The sequence below is a fragment of the Balaenoptera borealis genome, assembly GCF_965194805.1.
Source record: "Balaenoptera borealis genome assembly, chromosome: 1".
Taxonomy (NCBI): domain Eukaryota; kingdom Metazoa; phylum Chordata; class Mammalia; order Artiodactyla; family Balaenopteridae; genus Balaenoptera; species Balaenoptera borealis.
Window position 1 is genome coordinate 91,818,067 of NC_138860.1, and position 27,294 is coordinate 91,845,360.

The 27,294-nt window shown below is 43.9% G+C and overlaps 1 protein-coding gene across 3 annotated transcripts in view; it reads left to right on the top strand.

Annotated features, from left to right (window-relative positions):
• Window positions 1-3,443: 3,443 nt before the first annotated feature.
• Window positions 3,444-27,294, top strand: part of CD58 (CD58 molecule) — a 43,417-nt gene continuing 19,566 nt past the window's right edge. For 2 of the 3 annotated variants that reach the window (XM_082369669.1, XM_082369670.1), the window contains exons 1-2: window positions 3,444-3,602; window positions 24,838-25,134. In XM_082369669.1, the coding sequence (XP_082225795.1) occupies window positions 3,533-3,602; window positions 24,838-25,134 (367 nt within the window). In that variant the 5' untranslated portion in view covers window positions 3,444-3,532. Of the gene's footprint in view, window positions 3,603-4,060; window positions 4,291-24,837; window positions 25,135-27,294 lie in introns of those variants that run through there. The other variant, XM_082369671.1, reaches the window with a different exon arrangement.

A 27,294-nucleotide genomic window follows, 5' to 3' on the forward strand; every position in this document is an offset into this window, starting at 1 on the left:
GCGTCGTGCACCGCTCAACACACAGGCCTGGAGGCCTGACAGGCCAGTTCAGTATCTAGCTTTCTTTTGGGTGGGAGTGGGGTGGAGGTGGGGAGACAGGACGCAGTGAGAGGAGACTGATAGAGGAGGGGAGCAGGAACCTGGGACAGCGTTCTCCTTGGTCTTGGCAGCAAGACCACACCATCCTCCTCAAACTCTGTAGTACTGTCCTGACAGTGAAATGCTCAGCAAGCCTTTTCCAGGATGGAGGAAAGCGCAGGAGCTGTGCATTCCTGTGCAGTGAGCCCACAGAGCACACCCATCTCTGTTCCCTGCACAACTCAAATGCTGGGAGGTTTGGGGGGGAGTTCACCACATCTGCAAATTGAGAAGAATGATAGAATGATTAAAGCTATAGCAGCGACACGTGATTAGTCAGAACCCATCTGTAATTCTTTAAAATTCACAGAATGTGCAAAAGGAACTAGATGGAGGTAAAAAGCAGAAGGAGGTACTTCCTTTTCTTCTTCTTCTTTTTAAAACTCAAGCCTTTCAAAGGCTTTAATATGTGCTTTCCTCTGCTCCCCAGCCCCGTTTGCTGCATCCTTATCAACTTCTTGCAGCTGCTGGCTTGGTCGGGAGTTGAAATGTGACTGTTTATCTCTTGGGTACCCAGAATGGTTCCATGTTAAGTCTTATGTATTATTTTTGCCTAATTTTTTCCAAATGCTCTCTTTTTGCCAGGGAGCATTTTAAAAAGGGAAACAGAGTATTAATGGAATAAAGATTACACCCCCCCCCACACACACACCCTTGGTGCAAATCCGCCCAGGCTTTATATAAATGAAGTGAATATACACTTCCACATGGGGCAAGGACGATTTTCACATATGCAGGATTAGAATCAGTGTTTTGCTCTGTCTTTCTAGGATTCCCAAGCTTCTTGGGTGTAGTTCCAAGCTTGGCAAGAACTAGAGCCAGAGAACTAGAGTGACATGCTGGGAAGAGCGGCAGCCCATCCACGCCACATAAGCAGACTGAACGGGCCCTCCTCTTTTCCCTTCTAGTCCATGATTCTTTACAATGACGAGCAGATAAAACTGGACCTCTCAGGCTTCCCTGGTGGCGCAGTGGTTAAGAATCTGCCTGCCAATGCAGGGGACACGGGTTCGAGCCCTGGTCTGGGAAGATCCCACATGCCGCGGAGCAACTAAGCCCGTGCGCCACAACTACTGAGCCTGCGCATCTGGGGCCTGTGCTCCGCAACAAGAGAGGCCGTGATAGTGAGAGGCCCGCGCACCGCGACGAAGAGTGGCCCCTGCTCGCCGAAACTGGAGAAAGCCCTCACACAGAAACGAAGACCCAACACAGCCAAAAATAAATTAATTAATTAATTTAAAAAAAACAAACTGGACCTCTCAACACTAGTCACAGGATGTAAAATACATCCAGCCCTCCTTTTGGTGGCCAGTCCTCAGTATATGGATAGGGCCTTTTAGGCCATCTGCCTAATGCATTGCAGGTCCAGCCTTTCTGAGCCACTTTTGACTAATGAAGTCTGCTAGACCAGGCATATAAGGGCTTCTAAAAATGTTTGCTGGAAGCACAGCATCTCTCTTGATGAAAGAGCTGGCCAACGGTTCGTTGGCCAGAGAAGCAGCCAATCAAGGAAGACCTACTGAACCATTCCTTACCTGGTACCTGGAGACCATGACCAGGGGAATACTTCCCAGCCCCAGGTGACTGGGCAGTCCTTTCCTCAGCCCTGCTCTTGAGGGGGTTGACAGCTTTTGCTGGCCAGTCCAAACAGCAGTATGGCTGCCCATCCTGTATGAAAGGGTAAGAGTGGTACTTTGGACTTACCCTTGGTTGGACTCCCAGTTCTGCACCTTACTCTGTGTCCATGGGCAAGTCATTTACCTTCTCAGAGCCTCAGTTTCCTAATCTGTAAAAACAAGGAAAGCAGTAAGATTAAATTAATGCAGGTAATGCACTTAACACAGGGCTTGGCTCATAGTAAGTACTCAACAGATGTTTGCTGTTATATCACTTCCCAGCTCAAAAACTTAGGGGCTCCCCAGTGTTTAAAGGTCTGATCCCATCTTACCTTTCCAGGTTAGCCCGAGTTCTTACCAGCCCAGAGCAGAGGAGAAACTTGATCTTCTCACATTGTGTGCTACACACTGTACCTGCCTTACGTTCCCAATATCTTCAGATGATAGGGAATGTCTAAGCTCATGGTACAGAACATCAGTCCCAGAAATTTCACGGATATAGACACCTTTTACAATTTCATGGCTAATGTAAGAAATAATTTATGAATTCTTACAGGGCAGTTCAAGTGTCTTGAATGGTTTGGGGGTCCCCACCTGAGGATCATGGTAATGACAGCAACGATAAAGCACACTTCCACCGCTTCACAACTGGCAAACATGTTGGTGTTTGTTAGGACATCAGGGAGTCCCGTTCAGGAGTCCAGTTCATGGGAGGAGTTTCCTGCTCACATGGTAACGAAGAGTTCCCTGAACTGCAATGGCTGAGCAGGGGTCATTCTGGTGCCACTGTCTGAAAGAAAGGGGGCTGACCGGGAGGCTGATGCCAGTAGCTGGTTCTGGGAATACAGTGGTAACTGAGTCTGGGATCAGATGGATTTGAGGGGAGAGGACTGGCCAATAAGATGGGGAGTTCCAAGCGCCCGCTGCAGCACGAGGGAGAGAGGTTTGGGGAGGCCAAACGGCGAGGGAGTGAACAGCCCTGACTCCCCAGCCTGAGGGCCAGTCCACAGTAGAGATGGAGGAAGAGTGAAATAAAGAGGAAACGGAGAAGGGATAAACCCAAGGCTGGAAATCCCAGCTCCCAGCGAGGGAGTGTTGTGGTGAGGTCCGTCTTAACGAAAAGGTGGCTGCGCTTGAATGAGGAGAAGCAGGCACTTGTGTGTGTGTTGCGGGGGTGGGGGGGATTGGGGCCGCACCAGGGCACCCCACACAGTCTAGCAGTCGTCTAGAATGTTGCCCGTTTCCTTTTGTCTTAACATTTGAGGAAGCTGTCTTGTCCAGGGTCGTAGTAGCGAAGTGACTGGCAGGAAAAGCGAGGCTGCGCGACTGCGGCTGCTGGAAAGCGCTGAAGGAATAAAGCGCTTCAGAACCTCCCCGTCCCGGCACAGAGCTCTGCTGTCACCTCCAGCCGAGTGGGGCGCAGTTTTCGGGGAGCGACGGTTCGATACCCCCGGCTATGGGGGCGCCTCCATCACGTCCCAAATGCCAAGGAAAAGTGCGGGAGGTGCGGGAGGAACGAGGATAAACCTGGTTGTGAAAACGCAAGCCACTTTTGGGGGAGAGCTCCACCGAGCAGGGCGGGGGGCTGCAGAAGAGCAGGAAGGACCCGGGGCCCAGACCGCTTTCTCGGGAGGGGGGAGGAGTCGCGCACCAAGACGTCATCCGGGGCCTGGCGGGACGCGCGGGGCGGGGCGCACCGCGGGGCGGGCTCTCTCTCCCTACGGCAGGCCGAGGCGACGCCCGGCTGAGTCCCTGTCGCGGAAGCTGGCCCGTCCGCTATGGCCGCGGGGAGCGCCCCGGGGTGGGCCGTGGGGGCCCTCGGAGTGGTCTGCCTGTTGCTCCGGTTGGGTGAGTGGAGGCCTCCCCCGGGAGCCCGCGGGGACCGGCAGCGCGGTGTGTCAGTGGCCCCAGGGCTCCGGGGCCGGGTGGACGGGCGCGGCCCGAGGCGGCTGCAAGGTGGGGTGGTGGGGATGGCGTGGGGCACGCAGCCCGCGCGCGGGATCTGGTCGTGTCACCCACAGGTCTCCCTAGGGTGGTCAGCAGGAAACGTGGACCGCAGGCTCTGAAGCCTGTTTGGGAAAAAGAGGGGCGGGACTCCGTCTCGTTCACCTCCCCTGCGCTCTTTCCTCCCTCTGGGGATCCTTCTTAACCTCCATGATCCCCGATTCCCGCTCGTATTCCTCCGGAAGGGGTGCCTTTTCAGTGCGACTCAAGTGACTAAGTTACTACTTCCAGCCCGAGGTGCCGTAGCGCAGAACTTGAGGGGAACTTTTTTCACTGCTTCCGCCGCCCGGGAGGGAGCTTGACTCGGGCGGGCCTCCCTGGCCAAGGATCGCGCTGTCTGCGCGCGCGCCGGCCTCCACGCTGGGGTGGACGCGCTGCGGTCAAAGCCAAGTCCGCCCGCGCCCGCGCCCACGCGGAGGGCGGCAGTTCAGAGCTGCACTGCGGAAGGAAGGCGAGGGCCTCGATTCAGAATTACTAGGGAGTGACGGCTGGTCCCCTTTCCCCTCCCTTCCGGACATGAAAGGACTAACATGTGAGTGTCTAGGACTGTGTTCATCCCTTTCACGCTTCGTCCGCTAAATCGTCACGGCAGCGCCATGAAATAGCTATCTTTGTCTCCATTTTTTACCTCCTCACCCTTATCAACCTCCCCCCACACAGGCCCCTAGTTAAGTCATAACCAAACCCCTGAAGCATAGTAACAACCCCCTTAACTAGTACTTCTTTCCTTGGAATTTCCTGCCACCGGCCCCTTAGCCCCCACCCCTGATGAACCTCCCCTCTCCACTCTGCGTTCAGCGTTTATTGAGTGCCTTTGGGATGCATGCATCTATGGCTTACAGCCTGCGGAATGGGGGGTTGAGATACGCTCAAAAGTACCTACAGTATAAGGCACAGAAGTAAATGTCGTAAGAGAGGTAAAAGTAAAGTGCTGTGGGCGTGCAGAGGGAAGACGGCAACATCTTTTGTGAAATCAAATATCTTTTGTGAAGCAGAAACTTCATGGAAGGGAGGGTATTTGAACCTGGCCTCCGAGGACAGGTGGTATGTGAACATGCTATGATGTGGGAAAAGATTCCAAGAGCAGGAGACCAGGAAAGAAAGGGGAGCAGGGTGTAGAGGGTGACCTTGGGCAGTAGGAAGTCATCAGTGTCCCTGGAGAGTTGCAGTGCCCACGGGAGCTTGAGGCCCCCTGGGGGAGCCCTGAATGTCCCCTTTGGGAGTTGGGATTCTCTTCTGCAGGCAAAGGAGACCTCTTTTTGGGCCTGACAGGATCAGAGCCATCCACTTAGGAAGAATAATCTGGCAGCAGTAAAGAGAAATGATTGTAGTTGAGAGGAATCGGAGGTGGGGGACCAGGGCAGGTACCATCACAGACCCCAAAGAGCTGTGAGGGTTTCATATGCTGGTGGCTGTGGGCAGGAGGGAGAGGCATATACAGAGGTTGAAGGGATGAGGTAACTCCTCCAGAGGCACGGGTCTCTCCCTGGTCCCAGAATGCACCTTTGGTCACTACTGCCTGCTCTATGCTCTCTCTTCAACTGAAAACCCAGTTTACCCATCAAGCCACACCTCCTCTAGGAAGGTTCTTTGAACTAGCTGGTTTCTCCCACCTGATTCATTTATTTATTCAGAGGTCATTTCGTTCCGCAAGCATGAATATCGCCTTCTCTGAATAGGCTTTGCGCTAAGGGAAACTGTAGGTCTGCAGTGAGTCCTTTGGGGGCCAAGCCCACCTCACTAGGGAAAGCTGCCTAACAGTGATGAACAGTATCTGCTCCCAGAGAGATGCCTGGCCTCTGACCTGGCCCCGCCCCTCACAGTTAAAACTTCTGTAAGTTACCTTACTTCTGTGTGCCTCCATACCTTTGCCTTTAAAGAGAGCGCCACTCACATGAGAGAAAGGATAATAATAATATCTGCTTAATAGAATGATTGTGAGCATCAGTCATTCAACACATACTTATGGACTATCAACTATGTGTCAGCACTGGGAAGCTTACATTATAGTGGGGGAGAGACAGTAAGGAAATAAAGCAGTAAATACGTAGTTGTTGGGTGGTGGTGAACATTTACAAATATAGAGATTACTAGTGCAGAGGCAAGGGAAATGGCAGTGGTTAATAGTTCCTTTTAATTTTTTAAAATTCTGGAACATTTAAAATCTTTAGAATAGTTGCAAAAATAGTAAAGTGAACACTTACACACCTTTCTTCTTGAATCACCACTTATTAACATTTTATCACATTTGGTTTACATCTCTCTGTACACCCACACCCACCCAGTTAACTTTTTTGTTGTTGTTGTTAAATCATTTGAGAATTGCAGTTCTTATGACAATTTAACCCTGAATATTTCAACATAGGTCGTCTTTTTTTTTTTTTTTTTTTAATATTTGTTTATTTACTTTGGCTGTGCCAGGTCTTAGTGGCGGCACGCGTGCGGGATCTAGTTCCCCAACCAGGGATTGAACCTGGGCCCCCTGCATTGGGAGCGCATAGTCTTACCCACTGGACCACCAGGGAAGTTCCAACATAGGTCTTCTAAGAATAATATGTCTGCAGTTAAGCCCTGGCACCATTATCACAGTCAGGAAATACAGCATAATACAATACTGTTTTCAGATAGGGTCCAGAAGCCAATCTTGTATCACACACCAGATTTGGTAGCCATTCCTCTTTAATCCCCTTAAATCTAAAAATCTAAACTGTTGCCAGCTTCTTTTTTTCTTTTTCTCTTTTCTACTTTATGATATTGCCCTTTTTGAAGGGGTCTGGACTAGTTTTTTTTTTTTAATAAAAATGTCCCTCGATGTTGAAGTACATGCTTAGATTCTGGTGTAAACATTCCTGGGCAGGAATTCTCACAGGTGTGCATCTCATCAGGCTGCAGATGCAGTCCATTTGTCTCATTATTGGAGACGTTAATGTTGATGATTTGGTTAAGGTGAGGTCCACCAGATTTCTCCATTGTAGAGGAGAAAATACAAGCATGTGAATACAGATTTTGCATGCTCGGTTCCAAACCACTGGAAATATCGCAATAAAGCAAGTCATACAAGTTTTTTGATTTCCTAGTATATTTAAAAGTGATGTTTATACTATACTGTAGCCTATTAAGTGTGCCATAGCATTATGTCTAAAAAAATGTACATACCTTAATTAAAAGATACTTTCTTGCTAAAAAATGCTAACTACCATCTGACGGTGCAGAGTTGTCACAAAACTTTAATTTGTAAAAAACACAATATCTACAAAGCACAATAAAGCAAAGCACAATAAAATGGGTATGTCTGTAGTACCTGATTCTTTAAGTAACACTTTGAGATTGTGTGAATATGCTGTTTTCCAACAATCTTTCACCCAATGTTTTACAACCCAGTGGCGATTCTTCCCACTAAAATGTTTGTAGATAGCAATTTTTTATCCCTATTTTCTTTATACTTTATTGACATTCTTCAGTAACAAAGAGCTTCTGCACCTCCCTTTTTTATTTTTAAAATTAATGGTTTTTTTTGTTTTGTTTTTTTAATTTTTATTTATTTATTTATTTATGGCTGTGTTGGGTCTTCGTTTCTGTGCGAGGGCTTTCTCCAGTTGCGGCAAGCGGGGGGCCACTCTTCATCGCAGTGCGCGGGCCTCTCACTATCGCGGCCTCTCCCGTTGCGGGGCACAGGCTCCAGACGCGCAGGCTCAGTAGCTGTGGCTCACGGGCCCGACCGCTCCGCGGCATGTGGGATCTTCCCAGACCAGGGCTCGAACCCGTGTCCCCTGCATTGGCAGGCAGATTCTCAACCACTGCGCCACCAGGGAAGCCCTGCACCTCCCTTTTTAATTTTTTTTTTTTTCTTAGTACTAGTAAGGACTCGTGTATTATTTAAGATGGCATTCCTGTCATTTTTCATTTTGATGCTCAGGGATTCTATATTTGGCAAGTGGGAACCCTTCCAAGTTTCAGTGTCCTTTTGCCATGTTTCCCTCAGTTTTGAGCACTTCCTTACTTTCTGGTGTAGAAGGGTGTTCTGGACTCATTTTGTACTTTTCCTGACTCAGCCTTGGAATCATTAGATTCCTTTTTCCTTTTAGGGGGGGATGGTATTTAGAAATTAAGACCTGGGTGCTAGGTGTGCTCAAGACTCTTGGAGCCATAGCTTCTAGGCCCTGTCAGTTTTCAGTGCTAGGAAATAGTTTTCACAAAGTCAGGCATTTATCTGGTTACTGCAAAGGCTAATCCAACAATTCAGTTCTTCCTTTTCCTCCATTCCATATCAGTACCTCCCTTCCCCAGGGTGAGAATTCTATTCTTAGTAGCATTCGTATAGTTTCCTAATCTACATTAAACACAAACTAATTCCATAATTGCTATGCCAATACTACTCCCAAGCACAAACTTTATTAAATACAGTTCAAGATTTCTTAGCAGTTCTTTTTATTCTTTCATATATCCCACTAAATATGTATAGAACACTGTATTTTCAAGTTATTTGAATTTTTCTTCTGTGTGGTTATGTTATCAAAGTGATACATAGTTGCATTAATTTGTTTCTGTCTCTTCAGTTTTAGGGTTTCCTCCACCTTGATTTAATTTTTAAATATGTAAACTATTAACATGGTTCAAATCAAAACCGTATACAGCTGCCCTTCCATATTTGCAGATTCAACCAGCTGCAGATTAAAAATATTCAGGAAAAAAAAAATTCCAGAAAGTCCCAGAAAGCAAAACTTGAATTTGCCACATTCTGACAACTATTTAAATAGCATTTACATTGTATTAGGTATTATAAGTAATCTGGAGATGACTTAAAGTACATGAGAGGATGTGCATAGGTTATATGCAAGTACTATGCCATTTTATATGCAGGATTTGATCATCCTCAGATCTTGGTATCCACTGGGATCCGGGAACCAATTCCCTGTGGATACTGAGGGATGACCATAAAAAAATATGCTCAGAAATTCTATTCCCACCCCTTCCTCTCCCCCCATAACATATAATTTGTTTCAGTTTTATCTTCATTTTTGCAGTTATAAACAGATACATATGTTTATTTCTAACTCCCTTTTTTAAACAACAGTTAACATACCTCTGTGTACTCTTTTGTACCTTGTTTTTGTCAGTTAACCATATGTCTGGAAAATCATTCCATATCAGTTCATAGAGATCATCCTCATTGTTTTACAGCTGCATAGTGCTCCATGGGATGGAGGTATGATATTTCATTGTCACTCTCTGGTGACTAGTATTTTATATAGTGTGGTCAGGGGAGAGTCTCTTTAAAAGGGAAACAGTTGAGTGTAGACTTAAAAGGAAATGATGGAGCAGGCCAGGTTACCATCTGGGAGAGTAGTATTCCAGACAGGACAGCAGCAAAAACCCTGAGATAGGCTTCAACCATTCAAAGAACTTCGAGGAGACCACTGTGCTGGAGAGTAAATAGGAAATGAAGTTGTACAAGTAGTCAGGGCTGGACCCTAGAAATAAAGTTTTGTGGGCCCTTTTTTTTTTTTTTAATAAATTCATTTATTTATTTTTTGCTGCGTTGGCTCTTCGTTGCTGCACGTGGGCTTTCTCTAGTTGCAGAGAGCGGGGGCTACTCTTCGTTGTGGTGCACGGGCTTCTCATTGCAGTGGCTTCTCTTGTTTCGGAGCACAGGCTCTAGGCACGTGGGCTCAGTAGTTGTGTCTCGTGGGCTCTAGAGTGCCGCAGGCTCAGTAGTTGTGGCGCACCGGCTTAGTTGCTTTGCGGCATGTGGGATCTTTCCGGACCAGGGCTTGAACCCATGTCCCCTGCATTGGCAGGCAGATTCTTAACCACTGCGCCACCAGGGAAGTCCCTGTGGCCCTTTTAAAGACTAACTTTTTTTTATTCCCAGTGAAATAGGAAGTCTCAGAGTTATGAACAGGAGTGACATTGTGTTGAGTTGAGTGTTTAAATGAATTATTCTGGATGCTGGGTGGAGGATAGTCCTTGCTGATGAAAAAAGAGAAGCAGGGAGACCAGTTAGGAGGCTGCGGGAACAATGACTGGGTGGGGGTGGGTAAGAAATGACTGGGGTTGGGGTGAGGAATTGGAGATAGCAGGGTGTGTTTTGAAGGTAGGGCTGGCAGGATTCGGCACTGGATTGCATCAGTGGGTAACATGTGGACAGGACCTAGGTAGTGCCGGGCAAGTAGCAAGCTCAAAAATAGGAAATGTTGTATTAGTTAGCTCTCATTAGCAGATCCTGCCTTATTCTGCTGTGGTTGACCTTTTATGGATCCTTTATCTTGCCAGTTGTCTCTCCAGCTAGATTTTAGATCCTTGTATGCAGGAACCGAGTCATACACTACTTCATATAAAGTTTCTTTCATTGATTTATTTTAATATTTTTAACAACACAAATTCTTAAATCTGGACATTAGATGATAAAGTATTGGTCAAACATTTCTCCATTTTAAATTATTATCTCACATTATTATGTGAGACTTGTTCATATGCTTTGCTTAATTAAGATTCAGAGAGCCTGTGAGGTTTTATTTATGAAAGGTAATCCAAATCAAAATAGTGTTGTGTTTTCCTCTCAAAAAAACTAGATCCAGTATTATAATGGGGTGTATATAATAGTTGCCATGAATTAAGCACATGCTCTGTGCCAAGTGCTGTGCTTAGAGTTTTAGATTTTTGTTTTCAGTTAATTGTCACACCAGTTTTATAAGGTAGAGACTGTTAAGGAGGAGAACAAAGTTGAGGTAGGTTAAGTACCTTGTCCAAGTTCACACAACAAATAAGTGGTAGAACCTGCTAGCACTTAGGTCTATTTGACTCAAAGTCTATGTATTCCCAACCCAAGAATAGGTAAGCAACTCTTTGATGATTGGTGCAGCCATAGTTAATCTCTTATATGTAACATATATATTGTCCAATATAATTTTGCTAAAGCATGTGAAATTATATAAGACAGCAAATTACCAATCACATAGATTGTATTCAATATTGTAATCTACAGTAGAGGGGTGGGGGAACCTTCTTTGGGCCATAGAATTCAGAATGGGGGTTTATTTATGTATTCATTTATTAACATTTTGCCATAATTATACTTTCTTTATACACCCACACATCACTCCTGAATGCTTTGGCATAAGCCCAATAACATAATATTTATAAAAATTAACAGTAATCTCATAATATCACTTAACTTCTACTCTTATTCAGATTCCTCCAATTGTCACAAGAATGTCTTTTTTTAAATACCAGGATCTAATGAAATTTCACATTTTTGCATTTGTTGCTGTTTTTGTTTATTTTTGACAGGTATCTTTTAGGAATTTTGAAAAAGACTTACAACTACTTTTAAAGAACTAGATCTAGGAATTTGTTTTATTGCCTTTTTTTTACTGTAATTAAAAAAAATTGAATTGTACACTTTATTATTGTTATTTGTTTTTTCCGTTTTTAAATTGACTTACAATATTATCGATACATTAGTTTCAGGTGTAAACATAGTGATTCAATATTTTTTTACATTACAAAATGGTCACAATAAGTCTAGTTACCACCTGTCACCAGAGAAAGTTATTACGATATTATTGACTATATTCTCTATGCTATACATTACATCTCCATGACTTATTTATTTTATAACTGGAAGTTTGTACCTCTTAATCTCCCTCACCTATTTCACTCACCCCCTCTATCCATCTTCCCTCTGGTAACCACCAGTTTATTCTCTATATCTATGAGTCTATTTCTGTTTTGAATGTTTGTTTGTTTTGTTTTTTAGATTCCACATATAAGTGAAATCGTATGGTATTGGTCTTTCTCTGTCTCACTGATTTTACTTAGCACAATACCTTCTATATCTATCCATGTTGTCATAAAAGGCAAGATTTCATTTTTTATGGATGAGTAATAGTCCATTGTATATAAATACCACATCATCTTTATTCATTCATCTATCAATAGACACATAGGTTGCGTCCATATCTTGGCTATTGTAAATAATGCTGCAGTGAATATTGGTGTGCATATGTTTTTTTTCCAGTTAGTGTTTTTGATTTCTTCAGGTACACAGAAGTGAAATTGCTGGATCATATGGCAGTGAAATTGCTGGATCATATGGCAGTTTCTATTAATTTTTTGAGGAACTGCCATACTGTTTTCCATAGTGGCTGCAACAGTTTATGTTCCCACCAACAATGCATGAGGGTTCCCTTTTCTCTGTCCTCTCCAACACTTGTTATTTGTTGTCTTTTTTGATGATAGCCATTCTGACAAGTGTGAGGTAACATCTCATTGTGCTTTTGATTTGCATTTCTCTGATGATTAGTGATGCTGAGCATCTTTTCATGTGCCTGTTGGCCATCTCTGTGGCTTCTTTGGACAATGTGTTTTCAGGTCCCCTTCCTATTTTCTAATCAGGTTTTGTTGTTGTTGTTGTTGTTTTTACTATGGAGTTGTATGAGTTCTTTGTATATTTTGGATATTAACCCCTTATCAGATATATCATTTGCAAATAGCTTCTCCCATTCGGCAGGCTGCTGTTTCATTTCGTTGATAGTTTCCTTTCCTGTGCAGAAGCTTTTTAGTTTGATATAGTCCCATTTGTTTATTTTTGCTTTTGTTTCCCTTGCCTGAGGAGGCAGATCCAAAAAAGTATTACTAAGATGGATGTAAAAAAAGCATACTACCTATGTTGATTTCTAGTCTTATAGCACTGTGGTTGGAAAAGATGCATCACATGATTTTAGTCTTCTTAAATTTATTGAGACTTGTTTTGTGGCCCAGCATGTTATCTGTTCTGGAGAATATTCTATGTGTACTTGAAAAGAATGTGTATTCTACTGCTTTTGGATGTAATGTTCTATATATATCTATTAGGGTCATCTGGTCTCATGTATCATTTAAGGCCAATGTTTCCTAAATGATTTCCTGTCTGGATGATCTGACCATTGATGTAAGTGGGACATTAAAGTCCCCGAATATTATTGTGTTACTGTCAATTTTTCCCATTATGTTTGTTAATATTTGCATTATGTATTTAAGTGTTCCTATGTTGGGTGCATATATATTTACAATTGTTTTATCGTCTTGTTGGATTGGTTCCTTTATCATTATGTAATCTCTTTCTTTGTCTCTTGTTACAGTCTTTGTTTTATTTTTTTAAATTAATTAATTTATTTTAGGCTGTGTTGGGTCTTCGTTGCTGCGTGCGGGCTTTCTCTAGTTGCGGTGAGTGGGGGCTACTCTTCGTTGTGGTGTGTGGGCTTCTCATTGTTGTGGCTTCTCTTGTTGCGGAGCATGGGCTCTAGGCACGCAGGCTTCAGTAGTTGTGGCTCGCGGGCTCTAGAGCGCAGGCTCAGTAGTTGTGGCGCACAGGCTTAGTTGCTCCGCGGCATGTGGGATCTTCCTGGGCCAGGGCTCGAACCTGTGTCCCTTACATTGGCAGGCAGATTCTCAACTACTGTGCCACCAGGGAAGCCCCACAGTCTTTATTTTAAAGTCTGCTTTGTCTGATGTAAGTATTGCTTCCCCAGCTTTCTTTTTATTTCTATTTGCATGAATACCTTTTTCCGTCCACTCACTTTTAGTCTATGTCTTTAGATCTGAAGTGATTCTCTTATAGGCAGCATATAGATGGGTCTTGTTGTTTTTTTTTTTTTAATCCACTTAGCCACTCTATGTCTTTTGGTTGGAGCATTTAGTCCATTCATTGAAAGTAATTATTGATAGTTGTGTACTTATTGCCATTTTGTTAATTGTTTTCTGGTTGTTTTTATGATTCTTTTTTGTTCCTTTTTTCTCCTTTTGCTCTCTTTTCTTGTGATTTGATGACTGTCTTTAATGTTATGTTTGGATTCTTTTCTCTTCTTTGTGTATGTATCTATCATAGGTTTTTGGTTCCCATGACGTTCATAATATAACTATATAATGAGTCAATTTTATGAGATTATTTTAAGTTGATGATCTCTTAAGTTTGAACACATTATAACAACCCTGCATTTTTGCTCCCCACCCCACCCTCACAGTTAATGTTTTTGATGTCATGTTTTATATCTTTTTGTTTTGTTTATTCCCTAACTTTTTATTAAAGATATAGATGATTTTATCGCTTTTGTCTTTTAACCTTCCTACTAGCTTTTTATGGGGTTGACCTTTACTGTATGTTTGCCTTTACCAATGAGATTTTTCCTTTTTTAGTTTTCATATTTCTAGTTGTGGTCTTTTCTGCTTAGAGAAGTCCTTTTAACATTCCTTGTAAAGCTGGTTTAGTGACACTGAACTCTTTTAGCTTTTGCTTGTCTCCTTCATATCTGAATGATAGCCTTTCTGGGTAGAATATTCTTGGTTGTAAATTTTTTTCCTTTCATCACTTTAAGTACATCATGATACTCCCTTCTGGCCTGCAAAGATTCTGCTGAAATGTCAGCTGAAAGTCTTATGTGAGTTCCTTTGTGTGTACTGGTTGCTTTTCCCTTACTGCTTTTAAGATTCTCTTTTTATCTTTAATTTTTGCTGTTTTAATTGCAATGTGTCTTGGTGTGACCTCTTTGGGTTCATCTTGTTTGGGACTTTCTGTACTTCCTAAACTTGGATGTCTGTTTCCTTTCTCAGGTTAGAGAAGTTTTTAGCTGTTATCACTTCAAACAAGTCTTCTGTCCCTTTCTCTCTCTCTTCTCCTTCTGGGACCCCTATAATGTGAATGTTAGTATGCCTGTTGTTATCTCAGAGGTCTCTTAAACTATCCTTACTCTTTAAAGTTCTTTTTTTTTCTGTTCAGCTTGGGTGAATTTCACTACTCTTGTCTTCCAGTTCACTGATGCATTCCTCTGTGTCATCTAATCTACTGTTGATTCCTTCTAGTGTATTTTTTAAATTTCAGTTGTTGTATTCTTCAGCTGTTTGAGTCTTCTTTATATTTTCTAACTCTTTGTTGAACTTCTCACAGTGTTCATTCATTCTTCTCTTGAGTTCACTGAGCATCTTTATGATCATTACCTGAAGTCTTTATTGGTTAGATTGCTTATCTCCACTCACTTAGTTATTCTTTGGGGGTTTGTCTTGTTCCTTTGTTTGTTATATATTTCTGTCTCCTCATTTTGTCTAATTCTCTGTGTTTATTTCTATGTAGCGGGTAGGTTGGTTACGCTTCCTGGTCTTGGAGAAGTGGCCTTATGTAAGAGATGTCCTGTGGGGCCCAGCAGGACTCTCCCCTTCCCCTTTGGTGACTAGAGTTATATGCTCTAGGGTGCCACCTATATGGGCTGCATGCACCCTTCTGCTGTGGCAGAGCCAGCTACTGTGGGCACCTGACTCCACTGACTTCCCTGACTCCATTGGCTGCCAGGCTCCGCCTGGTGTGGAAGCTGCTGGCCTGCTGGGGGGTGGGGCTGGGTCCCAGTATGTCTCACTCTAATGTTTTTTAATTCATATAGGCTTTGATGGTAGGCATTGCTTTCTCTGTTTTTTTTTTTTTTAACATCTTTATTGAAGTATAATTGCCTTACAATGGTGTGTTAGCTTCTGCTTTATAACAAAGTGAATCAGTTATACACATACAATATGTTCCCATATCTCTCCCCTCTTGGCATCTCCCTCCCTCCCACCCTCCCCATCCCACCCCTCTAGGTGGTCACAAAGCACCGAGCTGATCTCCCTGTGCTGTGTGGCTGCTTCCCACTAGCTATCTATTTTACATTTGGTAGTGTATATGTGACAGGGTAAGAGAGTGTCATGGACATATATACACTGCTTTCTCTGTTTAAAAGCAGAAAGTTTGCCAGCATGCATCAGCCCTTGTTTGCACGAGTTTTCTGTCTTTTGGTTTCTTCTCATGTTGTTTTGTCTTGAGTACAGAAGGCTTTTTGAAGTTTTTACTTAAGGGCACACAGCACCTTAGATTCTGCAGTCACAGATAAAAGCTTCCATCTCAGGATTGAAGGTGAAACCTGGATACAGCCTTTTCCATTTGCTCAGACAAGTTTTAATATGAGGTGTGACTAAAATAGTGATACCGTCCCCCCAAAAGTGTGGAAAACATTTTAGCAGTTCCTCTTTGGAGATAAGTTTCAGTGCCCATCTACCAGACTCAAAGGAAAATGTCTTTTAGCTACTTTATGGGCATGGGATTCTCTCCTTTGGCCTCTTTGTTTTCTTGTTTTCAGTCCCTTTCCCTTGTGCGCATCGGCCTTCTCCTTCTCCATGCTGCTCGTGCCTGTGCTGATGAGCTCTTAGCCCAAGGACTCTGGGGCTCAAAATGAAACCAGTGAAAGTGAGGGGACCTCTTGCCCAGAATCACTGTAAGAAATCATGTCTGCTCCCTGCCCCCATTTGAAAGTTATTAGTTCCGAGTTCTATCCTTTGTGACCTTGATCTATTCTGTTTAGCAAGTATCCATCTGAGGGAACCAAATTATTTTGATAGGCTTGTTCTGAGGAAATGAACCCGTTTTGGTTCCTAGTGACTTTCACTTTTCATAATGTTCCCCTGAATGTCTGTTAAGAACAGTGTCTGAATTTCCATCAGCCTCTCTGGTCTGTAGTTTCTGAATGTTTTTCCCATGTAACAGTTAAAAACTAGAAGAAAAAAAAATGAAGTTTACTGTACACATTCAGAAAATAATAAGAAATTCATATTAATAAGAAACTAATAAGGCTGTGTCATCATAAATTAGTTGTAATAGAGTTTCTCAACTATGAACTGAGTAACTAGAAAATAATAGGGATTATAAAGAAATTTTTAATGAAATGGTCAATAGCATATTGAAATACCTTTAATCAGACTTTGGAGAATAGATTTTAAAAGACTTGCAGAGTATTAAATAGCTCTAGTAAGAACCTTATTCTCCAAAGCATGCTGTAGGTCTCAGATATATCCTATCTAAGACAAGAACAGTCAAAGGCAAATGTGGCTTTTGAGCGTGATGTGATGTGGGTATCTTGAAAGAGCTGGCCAGAGTAGTGCTGTTAAATAGAAATATAATATGAAACAGGTAAAATTAATTTTAATAATATATTTTATTTAACCTAATATACCCACAGTAGTTTCATTTCAACATGCAGTTGATATAGAAAATGTTAATGAGAGATTTTACATTCCCCTTTTCATACTTGATCTTCAAGTATGTGTGTGTATCTTATACTAACAACACATCTCAATTTGGACTAACCATGTGGCACGGGCTCACGAGCCACATTGGCTAGTGGCTACTGAATCAGACTGCACAGATGGAGAGGGAAATGTCTTGTGAAAGGAGGATTTTTAAGTGCAAGAATAAGGGGTTAAAAAGGCAAGTATTTTAGCATGACAGGAAACAGGGACGTTCAAGAGGAAGTTGATTTAAAGAACAAACATCTTAATTCTGGATGCACTCATCCAGGAGACAAGGAATAGCTTGACAACTGAGAGCATATGTGAGGCGAGTTCTGTGGAGTTTCTGGGATTGGGGGACCACGGGGTTTATTGTCTGTTGGGAGCCAGGGGGCTGCAGTTTCAGTCTGAAATAGATGAAGACAGGGCAGCCATGGTGGCATATCTGAGACCAGCAGATTTCTGCCTTTAGCACTCACGGCAGCAGAAATCACTGACTGGGGCCGGATGCAGGTGGAATTGACAAGGAAGGACCAGGCATCTCACACTGTGGCTGACAGTGCAGGCTTTGGAGCTGGCCACCTGTGTCTGGACACCAGCTCTGCCCTGGACCAGCTGAGTGACCACGGTCAGCTTCGGAACCTCTTTGAGCCCCAGTTTCCTCAGCTGTAACTTAGTGGTTCTCACTCTTTGAATGCTCTTCCCCATATGCTCAGGCTCACTCCCTCGTTTTTTCTGGGCCCTGCTCACATTGCCAGCTGTGACCACCTCACATATAATGGCAACCTCCCTTCTCATCATTACATTAATCCTCCTCCCCAATACACTGCTTTATTTTTCTCAATAGCACTTAACATCACCTGTGATACTTACTTTTCCATTTAATGTGTTCCTCCCTGCCCCCCGTCCCCACCGTCACCAATAATGTAAACTCCAAGAGGGCAGGATTCTGTCTGATTTGTTTAGTGTTGTATCCTAACTGCTCAGTACAGTGCCTGGGACATAGCAGGTACTCAACAAATATTTGATGAGTGAATAAATGAATAATAAGACCTACCTCACAGAGTTAAGTTGAGGAATAAATGAGCCTATCCATCCATCTATCTATCTCTTGGAACAAGTGCCTGGCACATAGTGAGCCTTCAGGAAGTGTGCTGCTGCCGTCGCTGTTGTTGAATATGATTATTGAGGCTGAGTGGGCCTAGGGCTCATTTGGATTGGATTTATTAAGAGCTAGGTTAAAGAAACGAGCTACACTAAACTTCCTTGAGTGAAAAGACTGTGCTCTTCTTTTGATGATCCATGTACCTGGTGAGCATATTTCGTACGCCAAAACTGGGACAGGGGGGCTGACAAACAGAATGTTTGTAGACTTAATGGGACAGATTGTTTGACACCAGCACTGACGCAGACACGTGAGGAGAGTGGCTGCTCTCCGTACTGTGAGCATGTGTGTTTGTGTCTCCAGAGACTTAGTTTCCCAGGCTGCCACCCCTCCAGTACCCCAAGTGGGTGTCAACTGAAAGTGTGCTGTGATGCTGAAGTGAGAGGAACAAGGTCATGGTCACAAGCCCCTGTCTGCAGGAGAAATCCAGCTGCTCACTTGGGTACAGAAATGCCCAAGGCCCTCCTATCTCCCAGCTTGAATGAATCTTTAACCGAATTGTCGTTATGGTGTCATACACACAGGGGGAAATACCAAGATTTATGTATTTGGGTACTGAAACTCAGGGGATTTTTTTTTTCTTTTCATCAAATGAATTTTTGCCTTAACTGCTAAAATCTGCAGCCATGTGGAACCTTGAAGAAATTTTAGGAAGAGAAGGAAGTATTTTAAAATCACATTGTTCGTTTCTAAGAAAAAAACTCCAGAAAAACCTTTCCTCCAAATCCCAGAAGAGTGGTTAGCTCGTCTCTCAGCAATGGCATCAGTGAAAAAATTGCATCTCCTCAAACCTCAGACAGGGTGTTAACATTGATGAAGGGCTGATATCCTGAGTGGGTGTAAGCTTATCTGGTGCAGTGCCCTGAAGCCCACAACATGTGGTAGGTGAAACCTAGCTAAACCTGAAGGGGACGGGGAGTGAGGAGCCAGCAGACCCTCCAGTCTTGCTTTGGTTCTGGAGGCAGGCAGTTGGGGAGGAAAGAGTTCTCTTCTGACTGCATACGAAGGGTCCCAGGCCATTTATTCTGCAGCTTCAGTTAAACGTCTCCACCTCTCCTTGCTGAGTCATGGTTCTTCAACTGGGTTCCACAGCGATTTGAGGTATTGCAAAGCTCAGGGTTTGGGGTGACTATCAAATATTGTAATTCTGTCAGGAAGCCCTGCCTTTTAGACTACATTTAAGTTGTATTTAAATCAGTTTCGTTAATTCACTCAGCAGATATTTATGGAATGTCCTTCACGTGCCGGGCAGTGGGGATGCAGCAAAGATGGACAACAGCCCTGTCTTTGTCCTCATGGGGCTGGCCTGACTAGGGGATACCCCTCGGCTCAGATTGGAGTTAATTGCCATCTAATTCCATAAAATTTGATTTTTGTGTTCACATAAAATTTGAACGTCCAGCATTTCTTGGAAACTTAGAAGATCTGGCAATTTCCACGTGTCCACGTGGGTAGGAGCTGAGGAGCCTCTCCCTAGGCGAGCCAGCCTCACTAGAGCTGCAGTCTCCACTGCTCGCTTTTGGGTCACACCTGGCCCGTCCGTGGCGCCTCTGTTGGCTGAATGGCTGGTCTCTATCTCAGGGCTTCATTTGCTAGCTCTCAACAGGCTTCTCAGCTGCTCCTGTGATTTTGTGTCCTTATTTACTTCTTTGTTTGCCCCTTGTTTTCTCCCCACACACCCCGCTCCAGCTTTTCTTCCTTCCTGCATTCGAGTCTCTTTTGTCCCCTTACCCTCTCTTACTTTTTCACATGTCACATATTACTTGCCATCACACATGAGAAGTGCAAACTCTTAGACCTTACTTTCAACTTAGTTTCTCTTGGTCCTTAATTATGAAACCCTGTCTCATTTCCCATTGAACATCTAAAATTATTTTTAAAAAAACAACAGCATTATGAAACTTAGGTTTAAATTTGGGTTCCCATGTAACATTTTGGAGATTTGGGTTCATCGCTATCTTGCTCAATCAAATCTTCTCAATTTCCTCATGTATATGAGGATGGGTGTGGGGCAGGCCAGGGTCCTCTGAGGACCTGTCCAGCCCTGACATTCAGTGATTTGGTGACCACTGAGCTTATGCTTCACTTCTAGGTTTCAGAGGTGTGCTTCACTCCCGACTAGAATGGTTTGACTTTCTCATTCCCAACATCTGCTATTCCCATACGTTCTAGAAATTGCATTCTGACATACCCTGTATCACGTCACTGTCTTTAATAGCCATATACCACATAGCTAGCCAAGTAAGAAGCAATGGTTAAAAGTCAGACTGTCTGGGTTCAAAAGCAGTTTCACTACTTAATTAGCTAGTCAGTTAACGTTTATGTGTCTCAGTTTCCTCATCTGCAAAATAGGGTTAAAAATAACAGCTGCTTGATATGTTGTTTTGTTTTTTTTTAGTTTTTTTTTTCTGTCTGTCTATCTATCTATTTATTTATTTATTTATTTTTTGGCTGCATTGTGTCTTTGTTGCTGCGCACAGACTTTCTCTAGTTGCAGCCAGTGGGGGCTACTCTTCGTTGTGGTGCATGGGCTTCTCATTGTGGTGGCTTCTCTTGTTGCGGAGCATGGGCTCTAGGAGCACAGTCTCCAGTAGTTGTGGCACGCGGGCTCAGTAGTTGTGGCTCACGGGCTCTAGAGCATGGGCTCAGTAGTTGTGGTGCACGGGCTTAGTTGCTCCACAGCGTGTGGGATCTTCCCGGACCAGGGCTCGAATCTGTGTCCCCTGCATTGGCAGGCAGATTCTTAACCACTGTGCCACCAGGGAAGTCCTGATATGGTTTTTGAGAGGATTTGCTGAATACATATTTGTAGAGTTCTTCCAACTGCCTAGTAGATAGTAAGTGCTATATAAGTGTTTGATTAAATAAACTAAAAATAGCAGTCAATCTAAATCCCAGGACCTGGGACTTCCCTGGTGGTCCAGTGGATAAGAATTCACCTTCCAATGCAGGGGACGCGGGTTTGATCTCCGGTCGGGGAACTAAGATCCCACATGCCGCGGGGCAACTAAGCCTGCGTGCTCTAGAGACCGCACGCCACAACTAGGAAGCCCACGTGCCGCAACTACTGAGCTCACGCACTCTGGAGCCCGCATGCCACAACTAGAGAGCCTGTGGGCTGCAACTACTGAGCCTGCATGCTCTAGAGCCCACACGCCATAACAAAGAGCCTGCGCGCTGCAATGAAAGATGCTGCGTGCTGTAACTAAGACTCAGCGCAGCCAAATAAATAAATAAATATTAAAAACAAAAATCCCAGGACCCAAGTGAAAATGCGCAGAGGAATTTGTGGCTGGGAGTTGGGGGAGGTCCCATTTCATTAACCCAATAGTTACGGTTACCATATTTTCTAAATCAAAAATCAGGTCACTTTGTCTGCAAAATATTTGAGTTCCACTTCGGACTTCAAGCCCTGTGAGAAGAACTATCAAAACTGGGTATAATGATGATGTTTTGTAAGACTACAAGAGTCTTTGAAATTGGAAATGAACGCAGTACATATAGGTATTAGGTACCCTCATATCTTTCAAAAGAAAAGATCATTCAGTATTCTTCAAAGCAAATAAACCTCTAACAGTTAAAAAAATTCTGTCTAGCACAGAATATCTGTTTAGGCAATCACTGATACATTTTCCCCCTACCTCTATCTCTCTCTACTTTGAAACAGCAAAAACTCACTCTATGCCCAATTCTCACACAGCCAGGGTCACCTACAGTGAATGCATTGATGGTGGCCGCCTGAATCATTGAAAGCAAAAGAGGGAAAACCCTGTTGAAAGCCTACTTCATTTCAGCCATTGTGTGAAGACTCTCAGTCTTATTCAGACCTCAAAACAATCTTTTGTGGTAGGCATTATGATTTGTTTTTTAGGCTGAGGAAACCTAGTGTGGCGAGAACTTTTGAAGGTTCACCCTGGGCGCATCTGCCTTGAAAGTCGGGGCCCTTTTCATTCTGCCCTCTGGCATGGTAAGGTAGCATCTCTGTGGTCCCTTTTCTGACCATTCACTGTTATCAGCAAAGTAACCAACTCACTGCTGACTCCTTTCCTTAGCTGCTGTTTGTTTGCTTGTTCTTTCATTCGTTCAGGGTGTGTGACCTTGAGAAAAAACTCACTCTCCTTTCTCCTATTCTTTTTCATTGGAAACAGTCATATTGGTAACTTACCTTAGGATCAGTCTTGGAGGGGCAACAGAAAAGGCTTTACTATAGGAAGGAAATGGTAGACATAGCATCTAAAAATGTGATGAATCCCAAATCTGTATCTTACCCTGGGAACCCCCAGACCTGTGGACCCTGCAGCCTCCTGGACAAGCTCCACGCAGATGTCTTACAGGCCGCTATGCTTAGCATCCGTCAGTCAGCTGACGTCTGGGTGAGGAGGGGGAGGAGAGATGGCCAAGCAGGCAGAGGAAGAAGCGCCTCTGAGGGGGCAGGTCCTGAATCAGGAAGGCGCTTGGCGTGTCTGAGGAAATAAAAGCAGTTCCAAAAGGCTCAAAGGAAGAGAAGGCTCAAAGCAGTTCCAAAAGGCTCAAAGCGGGGAACGGGTGGGGAATGAGGCTGGAGAGGCCGGCAGGGGCCAGACCACAGGGGTCTGTGAGTGAGGGGCTGGGCCGTGTCAGGTCTGTTCTGGTCCCTCAGCTACCATAAACTTGCTGAGTGACCTTGAGCAATTGATATGTCTCCCGGGGCCTGTTTCCTCATCTGAGAAATGGAGTTAGCAACACCACTGCACAGGAATGTGGAGAGGATTAAAAAGGGACACAAGTACGTGAACACGTAACTGGCAGAGGGTAAGCATTCAGTAACATCTTCTTCCATTTTTCTTGGTGCCCTGTCCTTTCACCTGTGAAATGGGGGTAATTTGACTGACTAATTGTTGGAGCTTTCTTCCAGCTCAAAATGACTATGATTTTTTCTGAACTGGTCTCCCCCTTTTTCCACAGTTAGCTCCATTCCAGACTTTTCTTCTTCCTGTTCTCAAGCCCAGGAAACATCACCTTCCCCTGGGAAAGACAGAAGCCAGCTTTATGCAGCCAGGGAGGGGCAGTTCAATTGAGACCTCTTCTCTTGCTCCACCACCCTACTTGCTCTCATCCGTTCATTCATGTATTCATTTACAAGACATTTCGAGCCGCCACTATTGTATGTGGGTAGACTCTCACCCCTCAAATCTTATTCCTTTTCATGCCTTTCCATGGGCTCTGGTTGATTGGGAGAAATAGTGCATGGTCAGGAAAGCCACAGAAGGATGCTGGTATATTGCAGGCAGCCTCCCTTGATTAAGGGAGGTGGGTTCTAAAAATCCTTGCACATAGACAAATGGGGCGTATTTGCTTCTTATTTGAAATTACTGGACACAATTGCCTGCAATTGGTCTATTTAATATTTTTGATTTTTCCTGTGCTCTGTCAATTACCCTGATTGCTTCTAGGCAAAAACTTCAATCAATCAAGTTTTAATTTCTCTTTAATGTCTTTCCCCTAACAGCTGCTCTTCTCTCTTAACAAGAAAGTTAAGTCTGGAGCAAGATGCATTGAAGCCCGTTTTGGGGTATCAAGAATATCCCAATCTAGTAGTAATAGTAAATGTTTAACAACTGGATTGGTGTGGAGGAGGTGGGAGGTTCTGATTTGAAGCATGAGTCAGTTTCTCTGCTATAAACACTCCCATTGTGGTGCACTCCAAGCTCTCCAGGCTTCACTGAACGGAGTCCAGCAGAGAGGCTAACAGTTGGTTCCAACACGCCACCGCACCCAGGCCTTGAGACCTTAATCTTCATCACACTCCCTGACTTCCTTCCTGGTCATTCTGATTTCGGTTAATGGCACCTCAGTCAGCCAAAAAAGAGGCCTGGCAGTCACCATTAACTCCTCTCATCCAATCACTAAATCCTGTTCATTTCCCTCTCAAATGTAGAGTCTGTCCACTTATCCACCCCCACCGCCAGCACCCTGGTCTGGTCTCCTGGTCCAGCCTTCTTTCACCGCTACCGCACTGACTGCTCTTCTGGGTTTTCTCTGCCCTCCATCCTTACCCTGTCCACCAGTGTCCACCCTGCAGACAAGGTCAACCTACTGAGACTTAAATTATGTCATGCCGGGCTTCTGTTTAAAACCTGTCCGTGACCTTCGCTTGCCATTAGGATAAATTCCAAACGCTTAGCATATCTTACCGGACATGGCCCGGCCCCTCACTCACAGACCCTGTGGTCTGGCCCCTACCTGCCTCTCCAGCTTCATTCCCCACCCGTTCCCCCCTTGCTCTCTTCCTTCGAGCCTTTTGGGACTGCTTTTATTTCCTCAGACACGCCAAGCGCCTTCCTGATTCAGGACCTGCCTCTTCAGAGGGGCTGCTTGGCCATCTCTCCTCCCGCTCCTCACCCAGCTGTCAGCTTGCAGACTCCTCTTATCTTCCGGTGGTTTGCTGTCCTGTGTCAGTTTCAGCGTGATTTCCTAGGAAAGGCCTTTGCCTGGGCGGCTCTCCTTGCCTGCTCAGTGTCTCCTCCCTTGAGAGCCTGGAGTGACACCTGTCTTGTTTGCCGCCATATTCCCAGCATTGCCCACAGTACCTGGCACGTAGTTGGTGCTCCATAAATGTTGAATCCATTTCTTGTATTTATGTGGGCCCCAGTTCCCTATTAAAGAATAAACTCTTACAGGGTCAAGCATGTTCTCCTTCCTATACTTTTTATCAGCAGTTTATCAGCTTAGTACAAAAAGTAGCTGACGAATAATTTTTACCACTAAATTTAATCATTTTCCCCCCACAAGGCATCTTGGAAGATAATTTTCTGCTTCTGATCAAGTCATGTTATTTTCCCTAACCAACTTCTTTTTTTTTCCTCCTAGATTTCATTAGCTGTGGTTCCCAAGTAATATATGGAGCTGTGAACAAGAATGTAACTTTATACGCATCAAGTTTTAAACCCTTTAAGGAGATCGTGTGGAAAAGAGGAAAGGATAAAGTTGTAGAATGGGATGACCAATCTGAAGTCAGAGCTTTTCTATCTTTTAAAGATAGAGTTCATTTAGACATTGTGTCGGGTAACCTCACAATCTTCAAGTTAACACGATCAGACGAAGATGAGTACGGAATTGAATCCCCAAGTGTTAGAAATAACAGCAAGTTCACCCTCAAAGTGATCGGTGAGTATCCCATAAATCGGTTTGTTCAAATGGCAGATTTCTAACTATTTTAAGAGACTAATACTAATCATTGGTTTATGAGAAATAAAAATTAGTCATCACCTGTTGTCAGGGTTTTCCTCTCTTTCCGGTACACAGGAGCCACTTTCAGCTCCCTTGTCATCCTCTTGGTGAGGAGAGGATGTGACTGAGGTCAGGAGAAGAGCGCAAGTTGGGCAGAGCTGCTGGCAGCAGCATCCCTTGTCTTGCTGGGAATGTTCTGGAAAGGGATGTAGTGGCATCAATGAGCTCAGAACTCTGAACCATGGATAGTTGGTGCTCTATAAATTAGAGTTCCTGCTTCCCCTTGCAGCTCACACAGGAGATGGGATTTTTTTTTTTCCTCCTCTATCACTTGAAACTGGAACTGGGGATAGGATACAGGTTCCTCTGTGCTTCTCGCTGATGTTTCCAGGTTATTCTCCTTCCCTCATCTCTAAAGCACTTTCCTTGTTGCAGTCATCCAGAGGCTGATGGGTACACTTTAATGTTTCTTTTTTTCCCCAGTTTTATTGAGAAATAATTGACATCCATCACTGTACAAGTTGAAGGCGTACAGCATGGTGGTTTGATTTACAGGCACTGTGAAATGATTACCACAGTAGGTTCAGCTAACATCCGTCTTCTCATACAGATACCATAAAAAGAAAAGAAAGAAAAAAAGAAAAAAAAGGAAAAAAAAATGTTCTTCCTGTGATGAGAACTCGTAGTATCTTCTCTCTTAACAACTTACCTACCTACCATACAGCAGTGTTAGCTGTAGTCATCATGTGGCACATTGTATCCCTAGTATTTATATGTTTTATAACTGGAAGTTTATACCTTTTGACCACTTTCCTCCAAATCCCCTTCCTCCCACCCTCCACCTCTGGTAACCACAAGTCTGATCTCCTTTTCTATGAGCTTGGTTTTTTTCTTTTTAGATTCCACTAACTCTAAAAAGGTTTCTAGAGATTTCTCTCTTTTTAGAGATCCTACAGTATTTGCATTCTCAGTCTGATTTATTTCACTTAGCATAATGCCTTCAGGGTCTATCTATGTTGTCACAAATGGTAGGATTTTCTCACTTTTTTTTTATGTCTGAATAATAGTCCATTTATATATACCACATCTTCTTTACCCTTTCATCTGTTGATGGACACTTACAATGTTTCCATGTCATGGCTATTGTAAATAGTGCTGCTAAGAACATCACCCCAATATTTCCTGGTTATTTTAGTGCCTGGTTCCTTTTCACTGTTTCTGGTGTTCCTGCTGTCATAATTCTTGGTGCTTGTAGTATTTAAATAAAAGTTCTTTCTAATATCCTGACTTCTTAGTCCTTGCTCTCCTCTCCTGTAATGATCTTCTCCTTCACTCTGTCTTACCTCTCCCCACAGATATAATCTAGAACTTGTCTTTACCAGTGATTCCATTCCCTCCATCGTCTCAGTATCTCAGTTCCACTTCCTCGACTGGAAGCTCAGTTCCTCTGCTCTGCCAACTCTGACAGTCCTTCCCCCACGGATGCCCTCCCTGCCCTCCTTCTGCAGCCCCAGTGCTGTGCTCACTCCCTGGGCTCACTCTGTTGCAGACACACATAGCTTCTTTGCTCCTTTTCTGATTGGTCATGCTCAATGATTGAACTTTGAATGGACGAGCCCAGGCCAGCCAGGTTCAATCCAACGTTCTGTGCTCACGCCTTGTAGCTGCAGAAAAGCACATCACCTTGCAGAGTCCCACACTTTAAAATTCTGATTATTTACTGCAACTAAACCCAATATGTTCCTAGTGTCTTCACTCACCCACTCCCAGCAGTTACCTTTCCTCTCCTCAAACCTTGAACACCTCCTTCTCCAGACCCACTCCTCAGCTGAAGGCTTTGCTTCTTGTTTCACTGAGGAAAACAAGCAACCAGAAGAGAACTTCTACAAGCTCTCACCACCAGCCTATCTGCTTACCTGTGCCTGACCCTATATACCCTGTTCTCTACCATTCCTGTTTGGCATTTCTTATTTTCAGCTTGCTGAGTTCTCATCTGGAGCCAAACCCTCTACTTGTGCCCTGGATCCCACCTCCTCTCATTATACTCAGGGATGTCACTTCTATAATTCTACCCACTCTCTCCTTACAGTAATTTCC